Consider the following 25,175-nt stretch of genomic DNA (forward strand, 5'->3'; position numbering starts at 1 on the left):
TCTACCAGGGAGGTTAGTGCTTCTTGGGCAGTGCATCACCAGGCCTCCATGGCTCAGATCTGTAAGGCCGCAACTTGGTCTTCAGTACATACATTCACCACGTTTTATCAAGTGGATGTAAGGAGGTATTAGAATATCGCCTTTGGGCGTAGTGTGCTGCAGGCAGCAGTATAGGTCCTCAAGTCTGGGGGTAGCTTCCGGGTTGTGTCTCCCTCCCCTCAAGTAGCATTGCTATGGGACGTCCTATTAAGTTATAATTTAAGGCTCTGTGTCCCATGATATGCGATAAAGAAAATAGGATTTTTATAACAGCTTACCTGTAAAATCCTTTTCTTGGAGTACACAGAGATCCCGCTCCTCTTTTTTGGGGTTTAAGTATATTGCTTTGCTACAAAAACTGAGTACTCCTGGAAGGAGGAGGGGTTATATAAGGAGTGAACTTGAAGTCTTGAAGACTTGAAGTAATACAGAGATGAATGGTTATCATTAGGAATCATGGGGTAAGACTTGTTGTGCGACTCTGATATCCAAAGTCACAGCAAAAGTCACACAAGTGTGAAAAGGGCCTTAGTAAAACAAAAATGTTTTTGCCGATGTTGCGCTTTAACCTCCTCCAGCCAACGGGAGAGTTTGTAACACCGGAGATGTTGTATGGGCTTCCCAATCATGTGATCACTGTGATTGGCTGTCACATGATCAAAATCCTATCCTACTTACTCCCAATCATCAACAGTGACGGGGAGCTGTACACATACAGCATTAAAGCCCACTGCCATGGAATTTAGCTAGCATTAAGGAGTTAAAATATGTGTCCAGCCTGGCCTCCAAAAACCTACAGTTGTGTTAAAAATAACAGCAGTGTGCTTAAAAATGTGAGTAAAGCTCAAAATCCTTATATGAGCTATAATATAATAGATAATATTTCCATACATGCAAATGCATTGGGAGCACTGCACAGTCCATTCCAAATCAAAACAGAAGAAAAATGTTTCAAATGTGTAATTACTTTACAGAAAGTGACGAAAAAGGAATATTTGGCTTTTCCAAAAAATAGCAGTGTCTGCATTTTTCTTTACAAATGCAAACATTTACTGTATAAATTGAAAAATGCTTGAAGATTTAGCTTTCCTGTGAATCACTGAGCTAATATTTAGTTGTATAACCATTTTCTGCACTGAACGGAGTCAGACAACTTCTGGCACCTGTGAACAGGTATTCTAGCCCAGGACGATTGCACTACATTCCAGAATTCCTCTGCATTTCTTGGTTTTACCTCAGAAACCGCATTTTTTATGTCACCCCACAAGTTTTCTATTGGATTAAGGTGCAGGGATTGTATATACAGTGTCTCACAAAAGTGAGTACATCCCTCACATTTTTGTAAATATTTTATTATATCTTTTCATGTGACAACACTGAAGAAATGACACTTTGCTACAATGTAAAGTAGTGAGTGTACAGCTTGTATAACAGTGTAAATTTGCTGTCCCCTCAAAATAACGCAACACACAGCCATTAATGTCTAAACCGCTGGCACAAAAGTGAGCACACCCCTAAGTGAAAATGTCCAAATTGGGCCCAATTAGCCATTTTCCCTCCCTGGTGTCATGTGACTCGTTAGTGTTACAAGGTCTCAGGTGTGAATGGGGAGTAGGTGTGCTAAAATTGGTGTTATCCCTCTCACTCTCTCATACTGGTCACTGGAAGTTCAACAGGGCACCTCATGGCAAAGAACTCTCTGAGGATCTGAAAAAAAGAATTGTTGCTATACATAAAGATGGCCTAGGCTATAAGAAGATTGCCAAAACCCTGAAACTGAGCTGCAGCATGGTGGCCAAGACCATACAGCGGTTTAACAGGGCAGGTTCAACTCAGAAAAAAGGCCTTGCCATGGTCGACCAAAGAAGTTGAGTGCACATGGTCAGCGTCATATCCAGAAGTTGTCTTTGGGAAATATTCGTATGAGCGCTGCCAGTATTGCTGCAGAGGTTGAAGGGGTGGGGGGTCAGCCTATCAGTGCTCAGACCATACGCCGCACACTGCACCAAATTGGTCTGCATGGCTGTCATTCCAGAAGGAAGCCTCTTCTAAAGATGATGCACAAGAAAGCCCGCAAACAGTTTGCTGAGGACAAGCAGCCTAAAGACATGGATTACTGGAACCATGTCCTGTGGTCTGATGAGACCAAGATAAACTTATTTGGTTCAGATGGTGTCAAGTGTGTGTGGCAGGAACCAGGTGAGGAGTGCAAAGACAAGTGTGTCTTGCCTACAGTCAAAAATGATGGTGGGAGTATCATGGTCTGGGGCTGCATGAGTGCTGCCAACACTGGGGAGCTACAGTTCATTGAGGGAACCATGAATGCTAACATGTACTGTGACATACTGAAGCAGAGCATGCCGCAGGGCAGTATTCCAACATGATAACAACCCCAAACACACCCCCAAGACCACCACTGCCTTGCTAAAGAAGCTGAGAGTAAATGTGATGGACTGGCCAAGCATGTCTCCAGACCTAAACCCTATTGAGCATCTGTGGGGCATCCTCAAACGGAAGGTAGAGGAGCACAAGGACTCCAAATGGCAACCTGTGAAGCTCTGCTGAACTACATGCCCAAGAGGGTTAAGGCAGTGCTGGAAAATAATGGTGGCCACACAAAATATTGACACTTCGGGCTCAATTTGGACATTTTCACTTAGGGTGTACTCACTTTTGTTGCCAGCGGTTTAGACATTAATGGCTGTGTTGAGTTATTTTGAGGGGACAGCAAATTTACACTATTATACAAGCTGTACACTCACTGCATTGTAGCAAAGTGTCATTTCTTCAGTGTTGTCACATGAAAATATATAATAAAATATTTTCAAAAATGTGAGGGGTGTACTCACTTTTGTGAGATACTATGTGTATATACAGTTGTGCTCATAAGTTTACATAGCCTGGCAGAATTTATGATTTCTTCACCATTTTATGAATAACACAAAAACTTTTCTTTCACTCATGGTTAGTGTTTGGCTGAAGCCAGTTATTATGAATCAACTGTGTTTACTCTTTTTAAATCATAATGGCAACAGAAACTACCCACATGATCCTGATCAAAAGTTTACATACCCCAGTTCTTAATACCGTGTATTACCCCTTTTAACATCAATGGCAGCTTAAAGTCTTTTGTGGTATTTGTGGATGATGCTCTTTATCTTCTCAGATGGTAAAGCTGCACATTTCTCTTGGCAAAAAGCCTTCAGTTCCTGAAAATTCTTGGGCTGTCTTGCATGAGCTGCACGTTTGAGATCTCCCCAGAGTGGCTCAATGATATTGAGATCAGGAGACTGAGATGGCCACTCCAGAACTTTCACTTTATTCTGCTGTAGCCAATGACAGGTCAACTTGGCCTTGTGTTTTGGATCATTGTCATGTAGGAATGTCCAAGTATGTGCCATGAGCAGCTTTCTGGTTGATGAATGCAAATGTTCCTCCAGTATTTTTTGATAACATACTGCATTCGTCTTGCCAACAATTTTGACCAAATCTCCTGTGCCTTTGTAGCTCACACATCGCCAAAACATCAGCAATCTACACATATATTACACATTTTAAATTATGTCTCTAAGTCATACACTTGCTTTTTAACAATTACAGCATATAGCTTTTTAAATCATTATCTTCCCAGCTGACACTGCTAATTGCGGCTCAGAGTGGGTTAATTGTATCCTCTATATAAATATGATGTGACTGTTAGAGGATCAGCTGATGAAGAAGGCTAGGCCGTGCCTTCAAAATGCATTCTGATTGGCCAGATAGCATGTGGGCGGCTCCCCAGTTTGACAGCCCTGGACCACTTCCACCTAGAGACACACAGCGAATGTCTCCATGAGGCTTATCGAGGCTCCAGCTGCGGCTAACACATGGCACTCATGGATCCCTCAATAGTGACTTTCCAGCGGTCCTCCTGTGCTCCTGTGACTCTGCACGTGGAAGCTCCCACTTTGTAAGTGCTCCAAAATTTTTCATGCAAGTTTTTAGTGTTGTTTTATACTTATATACTGAATAAATTCCTAAGCTGTTTAAAGGATTGGCTTGGCGCTTTTCTCTCCTCCTTTTGCAATCCACCTCTGTACCTTTCAATGTAGGCCTTGTTAACTCCTCTCCAAATGTAGCGTTTATGATTGTGGCCAAAGAGCTCAATTTTGGTCTCATCACTCCAAATTACTTTGTGCCACAAGGTTTGAGGCTTGTCTCTGTGCTGTTTGGCATATTGTAAGCAGGATACTTTGTGGCATTTGCGTAGTAATGGCTTTCTTCTGGCAACTTGACCATGCAGCCTATCTTTCTTCAAGTGCCTCCTTATTGTGCATCTTGAAACAGCCACACCACATGTTTTCCGAGAGTCCTGTATTTCATCACCTGAAGTTATTTGTGGGTTTTTCTTTGCAGCCCGAACAATTTTCCTGGCAGTTGTGGCTGAAATTTCAGTTGGTCTACCTGACCGTGGTTTGGTTTCAACAGAACCCCTCATTTTCCACTTCTTGATTAGAGTTTGAACACTGCTGATTGGCATTCTCAATTCCTTGGATATCTTTTTATAACCTTCTTCTGTTTTATACAGATCAACTACCTTTTCCCGCAGATCCTTTGACAATTCTTTTGCTTTTCCCCATGACTCAGAATCAAGAAACGTCAATGCAGCACTGGATGAAAGATGCAAGGGTCTGTCAGGAGTCCAGAAACGCATTGACCTTTTATACACACACACTAATTACAAGCAAACAGATCACAGGTGAGGATGGTTACCTTTAAAAGCCATTAAAACTCCTTTGTGTCAACTTGTGTGCATGTCATCAGGCCAAAATCACTAGGGTATGTAAACTTTTGAACAGGGTCATTTGGGTGGTTTCTGTTCCCATTTAAAAAGAGTAAGCACAGTTGATTGATAATAAATGGCTTCAGCCAAACAGTAATAGTTGAGCTGCCAGAAGGAAGCCTTTACTGCGCCAATGCCACAAAAAAGCCAATGAGGCATATCAAGGTATTGTTGGGCATATTGTAACCAAGCTTTTTTTGTGGAATTTGTACAGTAAAAGCTTCTTTCTGGCAACTTGACCACGCAGCTCTTTTTTGTTCAAGTATCATCGTATTGTGCTCCTTAAAAAAAAACAAAAAAAAAAAACACACCATCTTTTTCCAAAGCAGCCTGTATTTCTCCTGAAGTTACCTGTGGGCTTTTCTTTGTATCCCAAACAATTCCTGTGGCAGTTGTGGCTGAAATCTTTCTTGATGTACCTGGCCATGGCTTGGTATCAGGAGATCCCCAAATTTTCATCTTCTTATTAAGTGATTGAACAGTACTGACTGGCATATTCAAGGCTTTGGATTTCTTTTTATACCCTTTTCCATCTTTGTAAAGTTTCATTACCTTGTTACGCAGGTTTTTTGACTGTTCTTTTCTACCTCCTCATGGCTCAGTGTCTAGCCTGCTTAGTGCATGCATGTGAGAGCTAACAAACTCATTGACTATTTATACACAGACACTAATTGTGATTTTAAAAGCCACAAATGTGGGAAATTAACCTTTAATTGCCATTTTAACCTGTGTGTGCCACCTTCTGTGTCTGTACCAAGGCCAAGCATTCCAGGGTATGTAAACTTTTGATCATGTTCATTTGGGTGATTTCTGTTATCATTATGATTTTAAAAGGATCCAAAAAACTATGTGATAATAAATGGTTACATGTGATTGCTATCCTTAAAAAAAGACAGTTGTTTGGCATGATCAGTGATATTTTCAATATTAATGCCAAAATTACACAAACTTTTGAGCACAACTGTATATATAGTTCTTTTCTTTTGCTTATGTGTATAAATAATGACAATATTTAGGTAATACACTTATTCATAATTAATATGACTATATTAGTGCTGTATCAGAAAAGAATGCTCATACATTTGGCAGTTACCAGATCTCCTAAACATTATACATACATATTATAAATATCACATGGCTATGCCTGATATCATGAGAAAGTGAACATTCTTATAACAGATTATTTATAGCAATAAATTAGAACAGACATTCCTTGTCTTAGAACAGGCATCCTCAAACTATGGCCCTCCAGCTGTTGCAGAACTACACGTCCTATGAGGCATTGTAAAGCTCTGACATTCACAGACATGACTAGGCATGATGGGAATTGTAGTTCCTGAACAACTGGAGGGTCGTAGTTTGAAGACCCCTGTCTTAGAATGACACCTGGTGGCTCAGAAAGGCAATGCTTAAACAAACAACGAGTCAATATTTACCTGAACTAACCAATTGTAAAGAAGTTCCAGCTTCTAGCTTATTAAAATGTTTATTGTTCGGAACTGAATATAGGACAAGTGTAGGAATATATTGGGGATCACACTTCATCCACACAGTAAACACAGTGATCACAATTCATCCATCCAGACAGCTGTCCATCCAGAGAGACACACATCATCATATGACACCTCAGGGATACCAAGACTCAGCTCCAACCTAGTGAGATACCATTTTGGAAAGGCAGCCATTTTAGGAGACTCTGGAAATGACCATTTTAAGCCAACAGCCATTTTAAAAGGGTAACTATAATACATTGACAGTTTACTGATTAGTTGCTTAGCTTGATAAGCCTATTGATTTATTTCTTGTAATACCTATTTTGATCTCCCCCGATATTATAACCATTTACATTTTTCTTTATTTCTATTTTTGATTTTCCAATTTTAATTATTTTCTGTTGCGCTATAGTAGCGTACCATTTTTACATAGTTTAACGCTTTTTCCTTCTGCAGGGGAATAACTTAGTAAAATGCAGACTATTGTCTGATAGTTAGTTATATATGGTTATTTTGTCCACGGGGAAAATGTAGTCATTTCATTTTATTCAATACATAAAGATATATATATATCATTAAGTGTTATATATGAGCTTGTTATTTTATGTAAAATTGTTGTCTATGTCCATCCACTAATCTAACCATTTATTGTTGTGAATATTTAACTTAGTGAATAAATAATAATTTATTTCCATATTCAGTCTGTATTCACATCGATCATTGTGTTATTCCAAAAACATTCTACTGGTCTAAAATGATTTAAAATAATTAGTTGTTCAGGCAATTCATAACGCATAGCATAACACACAGGTAACTTTAGATCTTCTTTGATCATTCTGGAGCTGATCATTGGCCTTTGCCATTTTGGCTATTCTTTAATCCATTTGAATGGTACTTTTCCATTTTCTTTCACATCTTTATGATTTTGGTTGCCATTTTAAAGCATTTGAGATCATTTTAGCTTAGCAGCCCATCATTTTCTGCACTTCTTTATATCTTTTCCTATCTCCAATCAATTTTTTACTCAAAGTACACTGTTCTTTTGAACAATGTCTGGAACAACCCATTTTACTCAGATTATTAGAGAGAAATACACTATACCCAGCATGTACAACGTTTGCAGCCTCTGTCCTTAAATAAGGGCCACCTGTTTGACACTTGTCTTTCACAGATTTAATGACCTAATTGAACTCCACACTGCTATTATTTTGAACACTTCCTTTCAATTAATGATTCAATTTTACAGAATCAGCAGCATGCATGTCATGACTGTTGGGTCTGTTGGTTTTCTATTAGACTACTAAACCTACTAGTAATTTATTTGCCATGTAGAAATATAATTTATTCCAAAAACAGTGATTGATCTGGTTACTGATGTTGGACTGCTATTATTTTGAACACAACTGTATGTAATGTCACCTGCTGGTAGCACTGTGGTACCCAGAGCTTAAGGGTGCAGTTCTGGTGATCACCAGGAGGTGTCTCTAAGCAGCCAACAAATTCCAGTAAATAGGCTCTACCTGATGCTAGCTGCTGAGAAGGTGTATAAGCCCTCCGTTGACTTTTCATTAGTGCTTAAAGAGGAGGTCCACCGAAAAAGATATTAAAAGCCAGCAGCTACAAATACTGCAGCTGCTGACTTTTAATATATGGACACTTACCTGTCCAAGGTGCCTGCAACGTCGGCAGCCGAAGCCGATCTGTCTGTCGGCTCTCGGCTGCTGCCGCCACCATCCTCGGTAAGGGAATAAGGAAGTGAAGCCATGCGGCTTCACTTCCTGGTTCCCTACTGCGCATGCGCGAGTCACACTGCGCGTCCTCTCTGGTCCCTGCTGTGTTCTAGGACCTGTGTGTCTCCCAGAATACAGCGGGGGAGGACAGAGTAGGCACCGGAAGTGGCATAGGTCACTGCAAGCGCCACAGTGATCTATGCCAGGAACTGGGAGCAAATACCTGTATTAGACAGGTATCTGCTCCCTCCTCCCCCCTGAAATGTAATCCAAAAAGTGGAAGTTTCATTTTTGGGTGGAACTCCACTTTACATTATAACTAAAGGCAAAACTTTTTTTATTAGCTTTGGATAGAGTGCAGAGGGATTAGAACACCTGTCAGGTTCTTATTGCTGCCTGTGCCCTTGTTAGGGAGATTCCCCTTCTTTGTTTGTCTTGTTTACCATTATCATTGAAAGTGAAAGTAAAATAAAATCCAAAATTTTGGGTTGTCCCCAGAAAAGTAATAAAACAAGGAAAGGGGCGGAGCGCCTCTGAGAATATATCAAAACATTTTATTAAATTGAACAATATCCACTCACATGGAAATAAGGCCTTTTGTTGCATCACTGGGATGAACAGGAGGAACTACAGGTTGCAGAAGGTCTTTTTCGCTGACAGGAAGCAGCACATCAAATCCCAGGCATGTGGAGGGCAGTGTGTCATCAAATCCTGGCGGAAGTTCACTGCTGTAGTGTCGGACCTCTTGTCTGGTCACCGCTAAGATGGAGGACGGCCGTGCAGTATTGAAGCCAAAACGAGGCTTGGATTGCAAACAGCGTGGCACAGGGTGATGACGCCACAAAGTGAGAAAAGTAATAAAGGGGAAATCTTCCAATGGGGACACTAGTTCTAGTGAGCTGGGGGTCCCCAAGGAATTCCCTTAATTTGCCGGGGTTTCCTCTCACTTCCTGTTTGGCTATGGGACAGAAAGTGAAGGAAAATCTCCGCAATGGGACACAGATGGCAAAATAAAATCTGACAGGGGTTATAACCAGGGTGGATATAAATCAATGATTTTTTTTAAAAAAATCAGATGTCTGATTTCAATCAGATTTTTTTGATTTAAATCGATTTTTTTTATTTAAATTGATTTTTTTTATTTTTATCAAACATTTTTGGTAAACTCAGCTGAGATAATAACATGCACTGCATTGATGCATTCATACAATTTCACAGTAACCATGAAATAAAACAAAGTTCAGGAATATTCCTTTATCCTATTGTTTTTCAAATCTATATACACTACAAACTGTATGATTGAATTGGTTCTGATATCGCTGTTTTACTAACCTGACAGCTTATTATTCTAAATAGGAAACCTTCATTTTGTTTGCAAATATTAACGATTTTAATCATCAGCAAGAATAAGTCCTTACATTTAAAGAGCGCCTGTCATTTCAGATCCATCAATGCAGCGCCTGTTAGCGGGCATCCACTCACCTGCTGCCACCACGTCCCTCACCTTGTTGTGTCACTGCCGCATCGCCAGCCATCAAATTAAAGTCAATGGGAAAGTTTTGCCTATAATTCTACTTTAAGTGTTTTGCCATATCCCTGCTTGCTGATTATTCTGATCCCTGGAATATTTTGCATCTACCAGTAGTTCCCTGTATCTTATTACCCCATCTCAGACTCTGCTTCCCTTGTTCCCAGTGCCCATCCTGGTCTTGCCCTGTGTTTGTCAGCTTCCGTCCGTTTGTATATAGTGTATTATAGTTAGGTTATGGGTTTGGTTTTGCTTCACTGTCACGTTTATTTTTCCCTTTTGATTTGCTTATGGTCTGTCGGTGTTGGGTTGGAGTTCTGTGCATTATTAAACTTTATTTTAATCAGACTCAGTCTGATTCCAGTTTCCTAATTATCATCACAATGAACTCTTCGTCCCTGCTGGATACCTGCACTCGGTGTGTCTTACATTGTGAGATACTATGTTTTTAAGCTTAATTTTGGGAAGTTTTATCCAGACATCATTTACATGGTGTACAAAGTGTAGTTCTCACACTTATAATTCACCATGCAAATTATTCTTCTTGTTGAATGAAATAATAGCAGCTGTGTTAGAACCACTGCTGCTGAAACCTAGTTATGTTTAAAGACTCCAAACTATTTGTAAAGACTGCTAAGTTCACCACCTGATGCTTGGTGCCAATGCACAGTAGGGTTCATTGTAATCATCTGACTAGGGGTTATGGCCAACACTAATACTTCCACCTGCTATAGTCATCAGCATGCTAGATGCTAGACAGCTTTCAGACTTCCAGAAAATTTGCTGGCAAACACATAACACCTTCAGGAACTTTGTTTTCAAGAATCAGGTACTTTTTATATACTTTCACATTCTGTATCAATGTACCATGTTATTGTTAGAAACCCAAGCCCCCACAGGGTGTGCAGGCATATATTTCACTCATACCAAAACCCGAGAAAGATCACACAATTTGTGGAAACTACCGGCCAATCTCGTTGACAAATATCGATCTTCGATTATACTCAAAGATTATAGGCAACAGACTTACACCGAAAATGCCCATGTATATCCACTTAGATCAAACGGGGTTCATAGAGGGACGAAAGCGAGGGATAATACCTTGAAAACCCTGACACTTATGGAATATGTCCGGAAACATGCCATCCCATCCTGCCTCTTGGCAACTGATGCCGAGAAGGCCTTTGACAGGGTGGGATGGCGGTTTTTTGAAGAGACATTAAGACAATGGGGAGTGGGCCCAATGCTCCGGGAAAAAATAATGGTCCTATATAATAGCCCAACTGCCAGAATACGTGCAAATAGAGATCTATCCGATATAGTTAATATAGCTAATGGAACTCGACAGGGGTGTCCCCTGTCTCCATTGCTATATGTATTGGCTATGGAACATCTGACAACAGCAATCCGGAAAAACATAGATATACAAGGAATAAAAGTGGGAGACAAGGATTATAAAATGCCGGTTTACACAGACGATTTGTTATTATATATCAAGAATCCAGTGGTGACAATACCAAATTTCATTAAGGAATTTAAACGCTTTGCTGAATTGATTAACTTCAAAGTGAATTATAATAAATCCGAAGCCTTGAATATAAGACTACCCATGAACATTGTGGAATCCCTTAAAAAAAATGTTTCCTTTAAATGGCAGGATAACGTATTCAGATTTCTTGGAACATCTATTGCCAGGGAGCTGGAGAAACTCCAGGAATATAGTTATCTTCCAATTGCGCAAAAAATAATCAAGACACTCCAACAGTATAACAAGGGTATTTTCTCTTGAACGGGCAGGATAAATATTATAAAGATGGATATATCACCTAAAATACTCTACATATTTCAGACTATTCCAATATTTACCTCAAGAAACATCCTGAGCTTCCTACGAAAAACTATAGGGAGTTTTATCTGTGCGGGTAAACCAGCCAGAATTAGCAGAGAAGTACTTACTAGGCTTAAAAAAGATGGAGGCCTGGCTCTCCCAGATCTGTCGGTGTATCTTAGATCGATATTCGTGGCTAGGATAGTGGATTGGTTCCATAATGCAGAATGTAAACAGTGGGTTAAACTAGAGGAGGAGATCGCGGCCATGAAACTGAAGTCACTGCCATGGATAAGGAGGGAAAATAGGCCCCCTAAGGGGGAGTTGCCGTTTTTGGTGGCATCAACGCTGAAAGTATGGGATGGACTGGTGAGGAGGGGGATAGGGTCCAGTTACATTGGCCCAATAACATCCCTCTTCAGCAACCCAGAATTTCCACCGGCACTGGAGGACACGACCTTCCTAAAATGGCAGAGAAGGGACAATACAAGGGTGGTACAAACAACAGAGGGGAAAAGACTTCCCTCAATGTAGGCTTTAGGTATGGGATATTAAAGGAAATGGATAAAATACTTGCAACTTCAAAAGTTTATTATCTCTCTTATGAAAGTGGGAATGCTGGATAGATCATTGACAGCACTAGAAATATTATTTCTACAAGAACAGAAGCCAACACACACATTATCTAATGTTTACAAATATTTTCATTTAAAAAAATAAGGAGCAGGAGATAAGTTATATAAAAAAATGGGAGGAAGAGCTGGGGATTGCTATCCCTAGTGCTAAATGGGAAAAGGCATTTACATTAACACATAAGATGTCGATCTCTAATAAGCATCAAGAAAGAAACTATAAATTACTAGCCAGATTCAAAAAAATGCCCTGTAGATATGCATAAAATAAACCCAGAGAATGAAGACATTTGTTGGAGTTGTCGGGCGGCAAAGGGCACATTTTCACATATATGTTATTTCTGTCCGGGGTCCAGACATTTTGGAACAAAATATATAAAACATATCTGACTGCGACAGGAATAAATATACAAGTTGTATTAGTATCTATATTGTCAATGATTCCAGGATCGGTGAAAAGTATAAAAAAAAGGTATCTTAAAATATTTTTTAACAGCAGCACGAACTACTATAGCTAGAAAGTGGAAAAATAGGACAGCGCCTTCCATAGATGAATGGATGTGTGAGATGAGCGAGATGTGTTCCATGGAAGAGAGGATGATGATCAAAAAAGGTTTAAAAAAACAAATAAAGGCAGCATGGCAAATATGGGAAGAATTTAGAACATCATCGTCCTTATTGAGGATGGTATAGGATGCATGATTAAATAGAGACAAAGGAGAGAGGAACGGGGGGAGAGAGGAACGGGGGGGAGGGTCGGGGGGGTGGGGGGTGGGTTTTTTTTTTCTTTTTTTTAAGATGGGGGTGGCGTATGTAATTGTGTGTGTGATGAAGTAAAGGTGGGGGTTCGTATGAATGTGGTGAGGTTAAAGATAGTAGTGGTATGGATTTAATATAGGGGAAAAGAATATAGAGGTCAGAAATTGATTTTATGTGTTTATGTGAAATTAGAATGTTAGAATGTAATCCAAATATACTGCTAGATAAAGAATGGATTTGTAAATGTTGGATAATAATAATTGTAAAAATGTTTTGATAAATAAAGATTATAAAAGAAACCCAAGCCCCCATCAGTTTTCAAATCACAGAAACAACAAATACTAATTGAAACCAATTTCTCTCTCTGTGCGCTGCCCAACAAACTTTATCCTATTTAAAAATTCCAAATGACCATAAATAATATACAATTAACAGTGATATGGACCACTCAGAGCTGCAGCAAACACTATATGTGTTCCCACATCACATGTGACTTAACAGAAAAAATTGTGTTGCGCTGCTCATAAATAACTTCAATAATTAAAATAGCTAAATAAAAAAACAAGCTATACTGTATATCACTAAATGTAATAGTGCTTAAAAAATGTGAAAAATCAACGAATTATGACAATATAGGTGAGTGCTCCACTGAAAACAAAAAAAAAAAACCCACCAACTATATATCAAATCAATGATACATCATAAGATGTAGTGAGCTGTGACAAAATTCACAATATTACTAAAATAACTAAATAATTACATATAAAACTCCACCCAGAAACCAAATAAAACCCCACCACCAATATATAAATTGTTTATACAAAATGTTATCAGACCGATTTTCAGCTTTCATCGCTGTCGCACTTTGAATGACAATTGCGCGGTCATGCTACACTGTACCCAAACTAAATTTTTATCATTTTCTTTCCACAAATAGAGATTTCTTTCAGTGGTATTTGATCACCTCTGGGATTTTTATTTTCTGCTAAACAAATAAAAAAAAGACAGAAAATTTTGAAAAAAAAAAATATTTTTTTTGTTTCTGTTACAAATCTTTGTAAATAAGTAAGTTTACTCCTTCACTGATGGGCACCGATGGGGCTGCACTGACGGCACTGATAAGGTGGCTCTGATGGGCACCAATGAGGTGGCACTAATGATAGGCACTAATATGCGGCACTGATGGAGCACTGATAGGCGGCACTGATAGGTACACAGAGGTGGCACTGATGGGCACTGAAAGGCGGCACTGATAGGTGGCACGGATGGGCACTGGTAGATGGCACTGATGTACACTAATGGATGGTACTGATGGGCATCACTGATTGACAGACATTATTGTTTGGCACTGATTGGCATCCATTGTGGGCACTGATTGGCATCCATTGTGGGCACTGATTGGCATCCATTGTGGCCATGGGTGGCATACCTGGTGGTGACTAGTGGTAGGCATCCCTGATGGTCCTGGTGGCATCCCTGGTGGTTCAGTGTGGGCATCCTCAAGGGGGCTGCGCTGATAATCAATCAGCACAGACCCCCCTGTCAGAAGAGCAACCAATTGGCTCTCCTCCACTCACGTCTGACAGATACGAGTGAGGAAAAGCCGATCACAGTTTACACTGTGATTGGAAACGATTGATCACGTGGTAAAGAGTCTGAGTCCGTCAGAGACTCTTTACCTAGATCAGAGTTGAGGTGTGTCAGACTGATACACCGCAACAACGATCGCCGTGACGCGCACCTGGTCAGGATAACACAACCATTCTTCCGACGTCATTTTGCTATATGGCGGGCGGCAAGTGGTTAAACATATTATTGGATAATGCCTTTGTCAGATGTTAATTGTCATCTGTGTCCTCATTGGGTCATTGGGGAGATTTCCTTTAATTTTCTGTCAGTACAGAAAGTGATAAAAAAAATTTCTCCAACAGAGACAAAGGCAACAACCACATTTTTAGTAGACTGTAAAAGAATCAAAAGCTCTCCCCATTTCTTATACACAGAAACATAAAATATGGGAAGATCTACCCGGGTGGGTTGGGGGGACATACAGGAAAAAAAAACTGGCAGAAAATGTAATTCTCAACGACTCTTTCCAAAACTGAAAAATTGCTTGTCAAGCCTAGCTTAGTGTATGTAAAATTTAATCGATTTAAAAAAAAAAAAACCTCAGCTGTTGCATAGTGACAAAAAATCCCCTGTAATATATAAAAAATAGCAATGTGTGGACAGGCGTATTCTGACTAATAGAATTGTGTTTCATATTACTGAACACATAAAATATCTTCCATGATACACAGAGAAACAACATGAGTGTTTGCCAAGACCATGTTCAACTTCAGGTCAAAAGCACAGTGTGTGAATGTAAATGACATCTCTGAAATCACAGCCGATGTCTAGAGGAAGCAGACAAAATGCTTCTTGTTCTACGATGAAGCAGCAACTTCATTCACTACCAAATTCACTGTCTCCCAGGAAACAGAATATTGCACCAAAAAAAGGCAACATTTTCTGATAACCGCTGTGAAAAAGTCTACAGTGTAGAGATATTAAAATTTGTAAAAATGCCCTGCATCCTTTTCATACCCAATCTGACATGGGATTTCCAACCGCCACTTAAAGTGTTACTAGACCCACAACAGTAAAATCAGTCTGTATATGCAGTAAAGCATGCTTGTTATACTCACTGTGGAACCTAAGGGGTTAATTCTCTGCATTGTGTAAAAGGGCTGTTTGATCCTTTCTTCTCTTATGCTCCCCTTCTTTTACTATCCCTAATCCATCTGCTGATAGTACAGAGCCTTGGAGGCACTCTGCACATGCTCAGTTTGGTGTGTATTACTAGAGAGTTTGTCATAAACCAGATGTGACCAGAACTGTGTGACTGCAACAGAGTGAACCAGACATAAATAGGTGAAAGTAAGTGATAATACACAACCAGCATATGTAGCAAAAGGGAGTACCAGAATCGTAGTCAAGCCAGGCTAGGGTCATAAACAGGAGATCAGTAGCTGGGAAGGGAAACAAACAGGACAAGAGAGGATGGATGGATCACGGGAGGGACGGGTCAGGTACAAGGCTCAGGGTCCAGGGTTCAGGTAACAGACAGGAAACAGGATCAACAGGTTCCAGGAATCAGGCTTCAGGTTCAGGAATCAGGTTTCAGGATCAGAGTAACAGGATGCAGGCTGCAGGTCAGGGCTCAAGGACAATACCAGGGCAAGATGAGTGTGCACTTCCCGGGTATTTATACTGCAGCTGCTAATTAAGGTCAGGTGACACCTGTCTGCAGAGGGGAATACCTGCTCCACACTGCCAGGATTCCTCCGCTGGTAGATGCCAGTACTGCGGCCCAAAGGTGACAGAATACCAGCAGGAAAAAGCTCTTCTGACAGCTCCAAACTGCCAGGAGACACCTGCTGGTGGATCTCAGTACTGCACGCCAAATGATCGATATTACCAGCGGAGGAGACCTTTCCTGACAGTACCCCCCCCCCTCGAAGGAGCAACCTCCGGACGCTCCAACTAGCCGTTGCTGGGGAAAGTCCATGGTGTCCAGCCGGGCAGCGGGCACCTCAAGCTGGGCAGCAAGCAGGGGCACATCAGGCTGGGCAGCGGGCAGGAACACATCAGGTTGGGCAGCGGGCAGGAACACATCAGGCTGGGCAGCGGGCAGGAACACATCAGGCTGGGCAGCGGGCAGGAACACATCAGGTTGGGCAGCAGGCAGGAACACATCAGGCTGGGCAGAAGGCAGGAACACACCAGGCTGGGCAGCGGACAGGAACATACCAGGCAGGAACACATCAGGCTGGGCAGCGGACAGGAACACACCAGGCAAGAACACATCAGGCTGGGCAGCAGGCACGGACACTTCAAGCTGTGCAGCAGGCACATCAAGCGGGCCAGCAGGCACTTCAAGCTGGGCAGCAGGCAGGGGCACTTCAAGCTGGGCAGCAGGCACGGGTACCTCAAGCTGGGCAGCAGGCACGGGCACTTCAAGCTGGGCAGCAGGCCCATCAGGCTGGGCAGCAGGCACATCAGGCTGGGCAGCAGGCACGGGCACTTCAAGCTGGGCAGCAGGCACTTCAAGCTGGGCAGCAGGCACATCAAGCTGGGCAGCGGGCATGGGCACAGGCTGGGCAGCAAGCTCTGGGTCATCAGGCTGGGCAGCAAGCTTTGGGTCGTCAAGTTGAGCAGCAGACAGTGGCACATCAGGCTGGAAGGCGGGCACATCAGGCTGGAGAGCGGGCATATTAGGCTGGAAAGTAGGCACTGGCACCACCGGCTGGAACACTGGAACCTCCAGCTGGAACACTGGCACCTCCGGCTGGAACACTGGCCCCTCCGGCTGGAACACTGGCACCACCGGCTGGAACACTGGCCCCTCCGGCTGGAACACTGGCGCCTCAGGCTGGAACACTGGCGCCTAAGGCTGGAATTCTGGCGCTTCAGGCTGGAACTCTGGCGCTTCAGGCTGGAAGGTGGGTACCAGGACATCAGGCTGGAAAGCGGACATCAGGACATCGAACTGGATAACAGGCACTGGGACGTCAGACTGGATTGGATTAGCTGGTGCGGAGGCAGGTTGGGTTACTGGCAGGATCGTCTTGGTTGGAAAAAACTTTAGTTTTTTCGTTGGCTTAGCTACTGAAGCTCTGTAGGTGAGGGGTGCAGCAGACAGGAAAGGAGGATTGGGATATGGTAGAAAAGAGGTAACAGTAGCTGGGGGGAAGTTCCTGTGGGTTTGTAGGCAGCTGAGAAGAGGCAGGTGGGTTGAATGCAGGATAGGTACAGGGAGCAGAGACCGGATATGAGTATTTGGTTGGGAGCAGCGTATACTGAGCTACAACTGAACAAATAACAACAATAATATCCCAGCGCCAATGAATGTGCACCCGGGGAGCTCAATCAGGGCATGTGATGAATGACATATAGTTGTAATCAACATACTATGTAGTACATAACATATACTGTGTAAAATCACATAACTTGAACTCAGGAGAAGGAAGGGGGGAGAAGGAAACCAGTGCAGCTAGACCAACCGTAACTGATAGATACAGAATTTAGAGCAAAAAACAAAGAATGTCCAGCGCTCTGAATGTCACAAAGACAAATAGCAGCAGTCCAAAGTGAAAAATAGAGAGTATTAATAGATCCAGATTATAAAAACAATAGTTTGTGTCACTATTTTCATCAATTGTTTTACTATTTGTTTTTATAATCTGGATCTATTAAAACTCTCTATTTTTCACTTTGGACTAGGGCTGGGGAAAAATCTTGAATCAAATCTTGAATCGAGTTGAGAGGTCAAATCGATTCAAAATTTAAGCAAATCGATTTTTTTAGATTTTTTTTTTTCACCGCGCCGGTCCTGAGGAGCTGCGGGCATGAGTTTTTAGGCGAGGCCGCGGCTTCGGCTCCGCGAGGCCGGATGCCGCAGACTAGGCCGAAGCCGCGGCCTCGCCTAAAAGCTCATGCCCACAGCGCCTTTAGGACCGGCGCGGTTTCCAAAGAAAAAAAAAACTTGATTCGAATCATGAATCACTAAATTTGTCTTTGTGACATTCAGAGTGCTGGACATTCTTTGTGTTTTGAGCTGCAACTGAGGTTGACATGGGTGATGGGGAAACATACGATTGGGTAGGCTGGTGTTTGGTGGCAGAGGTGGTTTGTTTGGCTGGAGCTGATTGCATCATGTCAGACCATGCTGAAAGTATAGGTTGTACAAACTGTGCTTTTAAATCTCCCTGTCTAACAAAAGACTGAGCAGACACAGTGCACTCAGCAATCACCTGTGGGGAACAGGCTGAGTAGTGCTCACAAAAATCGGCTGGATCATCTTCAAAAAGCCACACTAGGGATACAACCTGATTCATATCAAAAGGAGGAGTGAAATCATCACAGCCCTCTGGAATACAGGGCAGGGCCAGCTCAGTACAGATCTTGATCAAAGGCTGCACCTCCTCAAACAATATATAACCCTGATCCACCAGGGAGTGAGCCAAACGTATAGTTTCAAACAACTGCTCACTAGACCATCCTTTCAAAGCCTGGCAACAATAATCACCACTTTCAGATGCCAGCAGAGAAAAATAAATAACCTCATCGGCATTCATGTTTGCAACCAAACAGTCAAACATGGTTCCCCTGTGCAGCCACTTCCAGTCAGACATGGCTCTGGTATTCTGTCATAAACCAGATGTGACCAGAACTGTGTGACTGCAACAGAGTGAACCAGACATAAATAGGTGAAAGTAAGTTTATTAAGGTAAATGCATATACATGTGAACACACCACCAATACAGAGTGAACAAACCAAACAGTGATAATACACAACCAGCATATGTAGCAAAAGGGAGTACCAGAATCGTACTCAAGCCAGGCCAGGGTCATAAACAGGGAATAAGTAGCTGGGAAGGGAAACAAACAGGACAAGAGAGGATGGATGGATCACAGGAGGGACGGGTCAGATACAAGGCTCAGGGTCACAGACACCTGCCGGTGGACCTCAGTACTGCATGCCAAATGATCGATATTACCAGCGGAGGAGACCTTTCCTGACAGTTTTTTTTGGAGGGTGTATGTGATCATTAAAGGGCCACTCAGCACTGTCCAGACAGAGGGTCGGGGGTCATGCAGCCTCATAGGACAGTCAGAGGAGACTGCTATATACTACTGATGAGAAAAGGTATTTAGAAGTTTATATTTACATAAATAATTGAATTTCCATGTTCTGTGTGCTGTGGGAGACAAGATATAGTGAATGCAGGATCGTGGGTTTAGCAACACTTTAAATATATTAAAAAATAAAATATAAAACCCATGCTAAGATCTAAATTGGCAAGAGCACCCGTAGAAGCCTAAATAACCTGCAATTAGACAATGTATGTCATGTATTAATCCTTTCCAGCAATATATTTGAGTGTAATTAGGAAAGACAGGTGCACTCACCCACTAAATCAACCAAGTAAATAAATAAAAATCAAGAAATGGCATCAGCATGATATAAACATGACTCAAAAAATTGCAAAAATATTTAAAGTGCAAATGCATAAAGTGCAAAAGAGTTCTAAATATATACAGTATAACAAATTCTCAAACAATGCAAAAAAATATATACATAGTCCTACAAAATAGTGCAAAAAAGTCCCAATTAATAATTGATGAAATCCAGTGATGAAAAGTGTTCACAGTGTCAAAAAATATTCTGTGAATATTGTGTGTTACCTTTCTCATGAGCGCATTTAGATCTCCAATACTGAGATCTATTATATTTGGTAAGCAGCTTTGCATGTCTGGTTTCACTCAAGCACTAAAACACTTTTCATCACTGGATTTCATTGTTTATTAATTGGGACTTTTTTGCACTTTATTTTGTGGGTGCTATGTTACTATTTATGTTTATTCATTTTTTAATTGATTTTATTTTTGTGATTGAGTTACATACTTTCTGCACTTTTTATTGGACACTTTGTGACAAATTTTTTTTTTTGCATTGTTTGGGAATTTTATATATGTTATATATACTTTGAACTCTTTTGCACGTTATATATTTTTGCACTTCTTTGAGTCATGTTTAGATTATGTTGATTCCATTTCTTGATTTTTATTTATTTATATGGTTCATTTAGTGGGTGAGCACACCTATTTTTCTTAATTACACTCAAATATATTGCCGGAAAGGAGCGGTAGGGAAGTATAAGAACCTAAAGCTGAACTCCATCTTTTGATATAATTTACAGGCAAGGAAGCTGCCATTTTAGCCTCTGTTTGAGCTACAGGTGCCTTGGTGCTGCACATGTTCAGTTATGATATCAGCCATTTGATGCCTTGACAGTTAGATTGAGAGCAGCAGCAACTGTGACAGTTATCATTCACAGCATGCCTTGACTGTAATACACACATTTGGATTTCTCGTCGGAAAAAGATATGACGGCTTTTCCAATGGGATTCCTCTCAAGTTTGCCTTGTATACACATGGTCACGCAAAAGTTCACTGAAATTATGACCGTCAAGAACGCGGTGACGTACAATACTACGACAAGCTGAGAAAATAAAGTTGAGTGCTTCCAAGCATGCGTCGAATTGTTTTCGAGCATGCGTAGGAAATTTGCACGTCGGAATTGCCACAGACGATTGCATTTTCGGATAGGAACTTTTCCCGACCGAAAAATTGAGAGCGTGCTCTCAATCTTTTCCTGGCTGGAATTCCGCCAGCAAAAGACCAATGGAGCATACACACAGTCGCATTTTCCGACGAAAAACTCTCATCGGTCTTTTGGGGGACGAAATTCCGATCGTGTGTACGCGGCATAACTGTTTTAGCAAAGTTAAAGTTGAAGTATGGCCAAAGCTTTTTTGCCCATACTTCTCATGTGGGTCACAGGAGTGCACTTAGTTCTGCTCTCCTGTGACCCAGATTCAGCCGACACCAGGCTAAAGCCCACTGTTGGCTGTCATCACAGAGCTGGTCCAGGCTCTGCAGGAATCCCAACAATAATGTCTGGATCCACCCAGATGCCTGACTGGCAGCTGGCTCAGCCTCTCAGTGTGCAGCTTACTGCCTTAGCTAGCCGTTTCTGCCCCCCCCCCCCCCCCCACAGCCCAGCGCTCCAGTGAGCGCTGCAGAGGCAGAGCAGAGGGGCAGTGACTGACAGTCAATGCTATAAGCTAAGTGGAGCCTGAGAACTGAGCAATCAGTGGTCATGTGATCGCTCGGTTCTCAGTCTTAGAGCCAGTGGGTGATAGCTGTAGCATTGGATCGATGCTGAAGCCACATAGGTGAGTATGGTTGTTTTTTTTTTTTAAAACCTGAACTTCTTTTTTAAATTGATTGGTTTAATTCCACTTTAAAGCTGAACTCTATCTTTTGATACACTTTACAGTTTGGCTCAAACAAACTATGTCCCTCACTAACATGTGAGGCCGATAGATGTGCGGTATAAACTGTGTGTAGCTACAGCTACACACAGCATACTGCACTGTGATCCGGGTGCGAGTCGAGACTTCTAGTCTCATACCCAAAACACAGTAGAGTCTATTACAGCAGCGCTCAGCCATTCAGAGAAAGTGATGTATTCTATCAATGAATATAAAGCTTCCTCTGGTTGGCTGAGTCAGAGGTTGTGACATCATTAGCCCGCCTCTCTGACTCAGCCAATTTTTTTCTAAATTTTCCGTCTTTTTGTGTTTGTTTAGCAAAAAAAACCCGGTAGTGATTAAATACCTCCCAAAGAAAGCTCTTTTTGTGTAAAAAATATAATTACTTATATGTATAGTGTAGCATGACCGCGCAATTGTCATTCAAAGTGTGACAGCCCTGAAAGCTGAAAATTGGCCTGGGCAGGAAGGGGGTTTAAGTGCCCAGTAGGCAAGTGGTTACCTTTCCCAAAACAGTTACAGTCAAGGCATTGGTGTGAATGATAACTGTCACAGTTGCTGGTGCTCTCAATCTAACTGTCAAGGCATCAAATGGCTGATATCATAACTAAGCACATGTACAGCACCATGGCAACTGTAGCTTAAACAGAGGCTAAGATGGCAGCTTCCTTGCCTTTAAAGGATATGTGGGTTTAGTTCTGCTTTACGCCAATTTAGGGATAAATAGGTACATGCACACCTTATACAATTTTCATGACCATGCTGTAAATATACCGGAGTAAATTTTCTTTTACTCACTATGAAAATTAGGCCCCATAGAATATTCTGACAGTCACAACAGCTAGTTTTCAGTGTTTGACTCATTGTAGTTATATAAACTTCACCATCCACAGTATGTTAAAAGGGCAACACCTATTAGTGTTGACTATACAGTATCCTTCTTATATGTACAGCACCATCTAGTGGCTAAAGAAAGAAAGCTCAGCCTGTTCTGAATAGAAGAGGGATAAGGGATACAAGATTCCATATACAGTACATTTTAGACCAAAATAGTCACACGTGGGCACATGCTTGCTGAACGAAAGAAAGAAAGTGTGAAAAACAAAAAAGACGTCATGTTGATCTGTTCTGTATCTCTCTAGGTAATGGAAATGTGTGAACACCAGGGAAATACTGTTACAAGAAAAAAATAAATAAATAAGAATAAAAACAAACGAATTAGAAGAAATAAAAACTCATACCTTGAGGGTCTACGTCTTTAGAAAGCTTTAAGGCATCTGAATTGGCAAGGTCTGTGTTTGCCGGGGTCACAGCAAGTATAAGGCAATTATCACGAGAGATGAACTGCATAATCATTTCTCGAATCTGGGATTCAATGTCTGCAGGCTGGTCACCAACGGGCACTTTTGTGATGCCAGGTAAATCAACAAGGGTCAGATTCAACACTGCAAGAATAATGCATGAAGCCATAAAACATTAATATGCCATATGCTTTTCTTCATATGCAAAAAAAAACTAAAGATCTATCTAAAGAAAAATTGCAGAGAAATGCCTTAAAGTAGCAAAACCTTGTATATCGAGACAGAGGGGGTTATTTATGAAAGGCAAATCCACTTTGCACTACAAGTGCAAACTACAAGTGCAAAGTGCACTTGAAATTGCACTGAAAGTACACTTGGAAGTGCAGTCGCTGTAAATCTGAGGGGAAGATTTGACATGAGGGGAAGCTCTGCTGATTTTATTATTCAATCATGTGCAAGCTAAAATGCTGTTTTTTATTTTCCTTGCATGTCCCCCTTGGATCTACAGCGACTGCACTTCCAAGTGCACTTTCAGTGCAATTTCAAATGCACTTTGCACTTGTAGTTTGCAAGTGGATTTGCCTTTAGTAAATAACCCCCAATGTCTTTAACTCTTACAAACATTTTGATTTCTTACTTAAAGAAGAACTCTGCTACAGGAAATATTTGGTCATTTATGTTATTAAAATGGATATCTGCATTTCCACTTCCAATTGCTGTGAATTTCTAGAAGTGTCAAATAATTTGAATGTTACTTTCTGGCAATACAACAACTTAGGGCGTAATGCACACTGTTCTTGTAGAGAACTGCCCTAGAAATGTATTTCCTGCTAGCATGATTGGTTCTCCCATTGCTTTCCCCAGAAGTCTGCACAGAGATAAAACTCACAATGCAGGCATCCCTAAAGCAGGTGTTGCATTTTTTATGAGATTGTTCTCAATGTAGTAAAGGGAAAATGAAAAATGATACATAAGATGCAGTCTGTTACTAACAAACAAAGCTAACAAGGGTGAACTAAATGTATTTTTTTTTTACTTTTTTTCAACAGGAAGGCTCTTTATTGCAGAAGAGACATGAAATGTGCCAGTGTTCCAGGTAAATGCTCCTGTGCAGTGATATCATCCAACACCGGCCAAAGAAGATCGGCACCCAGAAGAAGCCAGGTAGAAGATGCTGACGTTGGACCATTGAAGTATTGCTGCATTTAGTTCCACTTTAACAAACCAGTTTTTGTTCCTCCTGTAACTTGGATTTTTGTTTACCTGTTGATCCTGCAGTTATTTGTTAATTACCTTTTAAAAGAGAAGTAAGGGTTTGGGGGTTTTACCCCCATCATACTTACCTAGGTAGATGCAGCATCGGTGCGATGCTACATCTGTCCTCTGGCGCCTCTGCACTAAGAACTGAGCAATCGAACACCACCGATGGCTTGGTTCTCACAGATTCCCTAGCAGAGAACTACTGACTGTCAATCAGCAGCTCTCCTCTCTGCTCCTCCACTCTCAATGGAGCGCTGAGCTGTGGAGGGGGTGGGGGTGGCTGGGTCAATCTCTCAGCGGTTTGCTGAGAGGCTGAGATGGGTGTCAGTCCAGGCACATGGCGGATCCAGACTTTACTGTCGTGATGAAGCGGTGCCTGGACTGATTTCTGTGACGTCAGCAGAGAGTGGACTACAGGGTCATAGGAGTGCTAAACAAATTGCACTCCTGTGACCCATAGGAGAAGCCCAGCCAAACGAGCTCAGGCTGGACTTCTACTTTAACAGACTAAGCAAAGGTGGCAGAGGATTGAGACAAACAATTTAACATTGAAACTGGTGCTTACAATGGTCAGCTTTTATTCATTGAAACTTTTATCCCAAAAGGAAAAAAAACTGTTTCAGTAACTGCATAAAGTGTTAGCTGCAGTTAGACTTTAATTTGTTAGCCACTTATGTAAAATCCATGTAAATCTACTAGTCCATCTAACACTTCCCTCTCCAAGCAATGCTACTGTCCAAGGGGGAATCCGTTGCTCCTCCACAGAGAGAGAGAAGCCACACTTAAACAGTGTGTTACTGGCCAGATCACTAAAATAAAGGGAAAAAATCTAAAGACAGAAACTAATGCAGCCACACATCTAAAAATTGGTAATCTGCAATATACTACATTTCTGTTTTT

At 41.4% G+C, this 25,175-nt stretch overlaps 1 protein-coding gene across 2 annotated transcripts in view; it reads right to left on the reverse strand.

The window, feature by feature from the left end:
* The window catches only part of DNM3 (dynamin 3), a 572,551-nt gene that overhangs the window by 526,451 nt on the left and 20,925 nt on the right, over positions 1-25,175 (reverse strand). For both annotated transcript variants that reach the window (XM_073593228.1, XM_073593229.1), the window contains exon 4: positions 22,956-23,159. In XM_073593228.1, coding sequence (XP_073449329.1) covers positions 22,956-23,159 — 204 coding nt within the window. The remainder of the gene's footprint in view (positions 1-22,955; positions 23,160-25,175) is intronic.

The sequence above is a fragment of the Aquarana catesbeiana genome, linkage group LG07, assembly GCF_042186555.1.
Source record: "Aquarana catesbeiana isolate 2022-GZ linkage group LG07, ASM4218655v1, whole genome shotgun sequence".
Classification (NCBI taxonomy): Eukaryota; Metazoa; Chordata; class Amphibia; order Anura; family Ranidae; genus Aquarana; species Aquarana catesbeiana.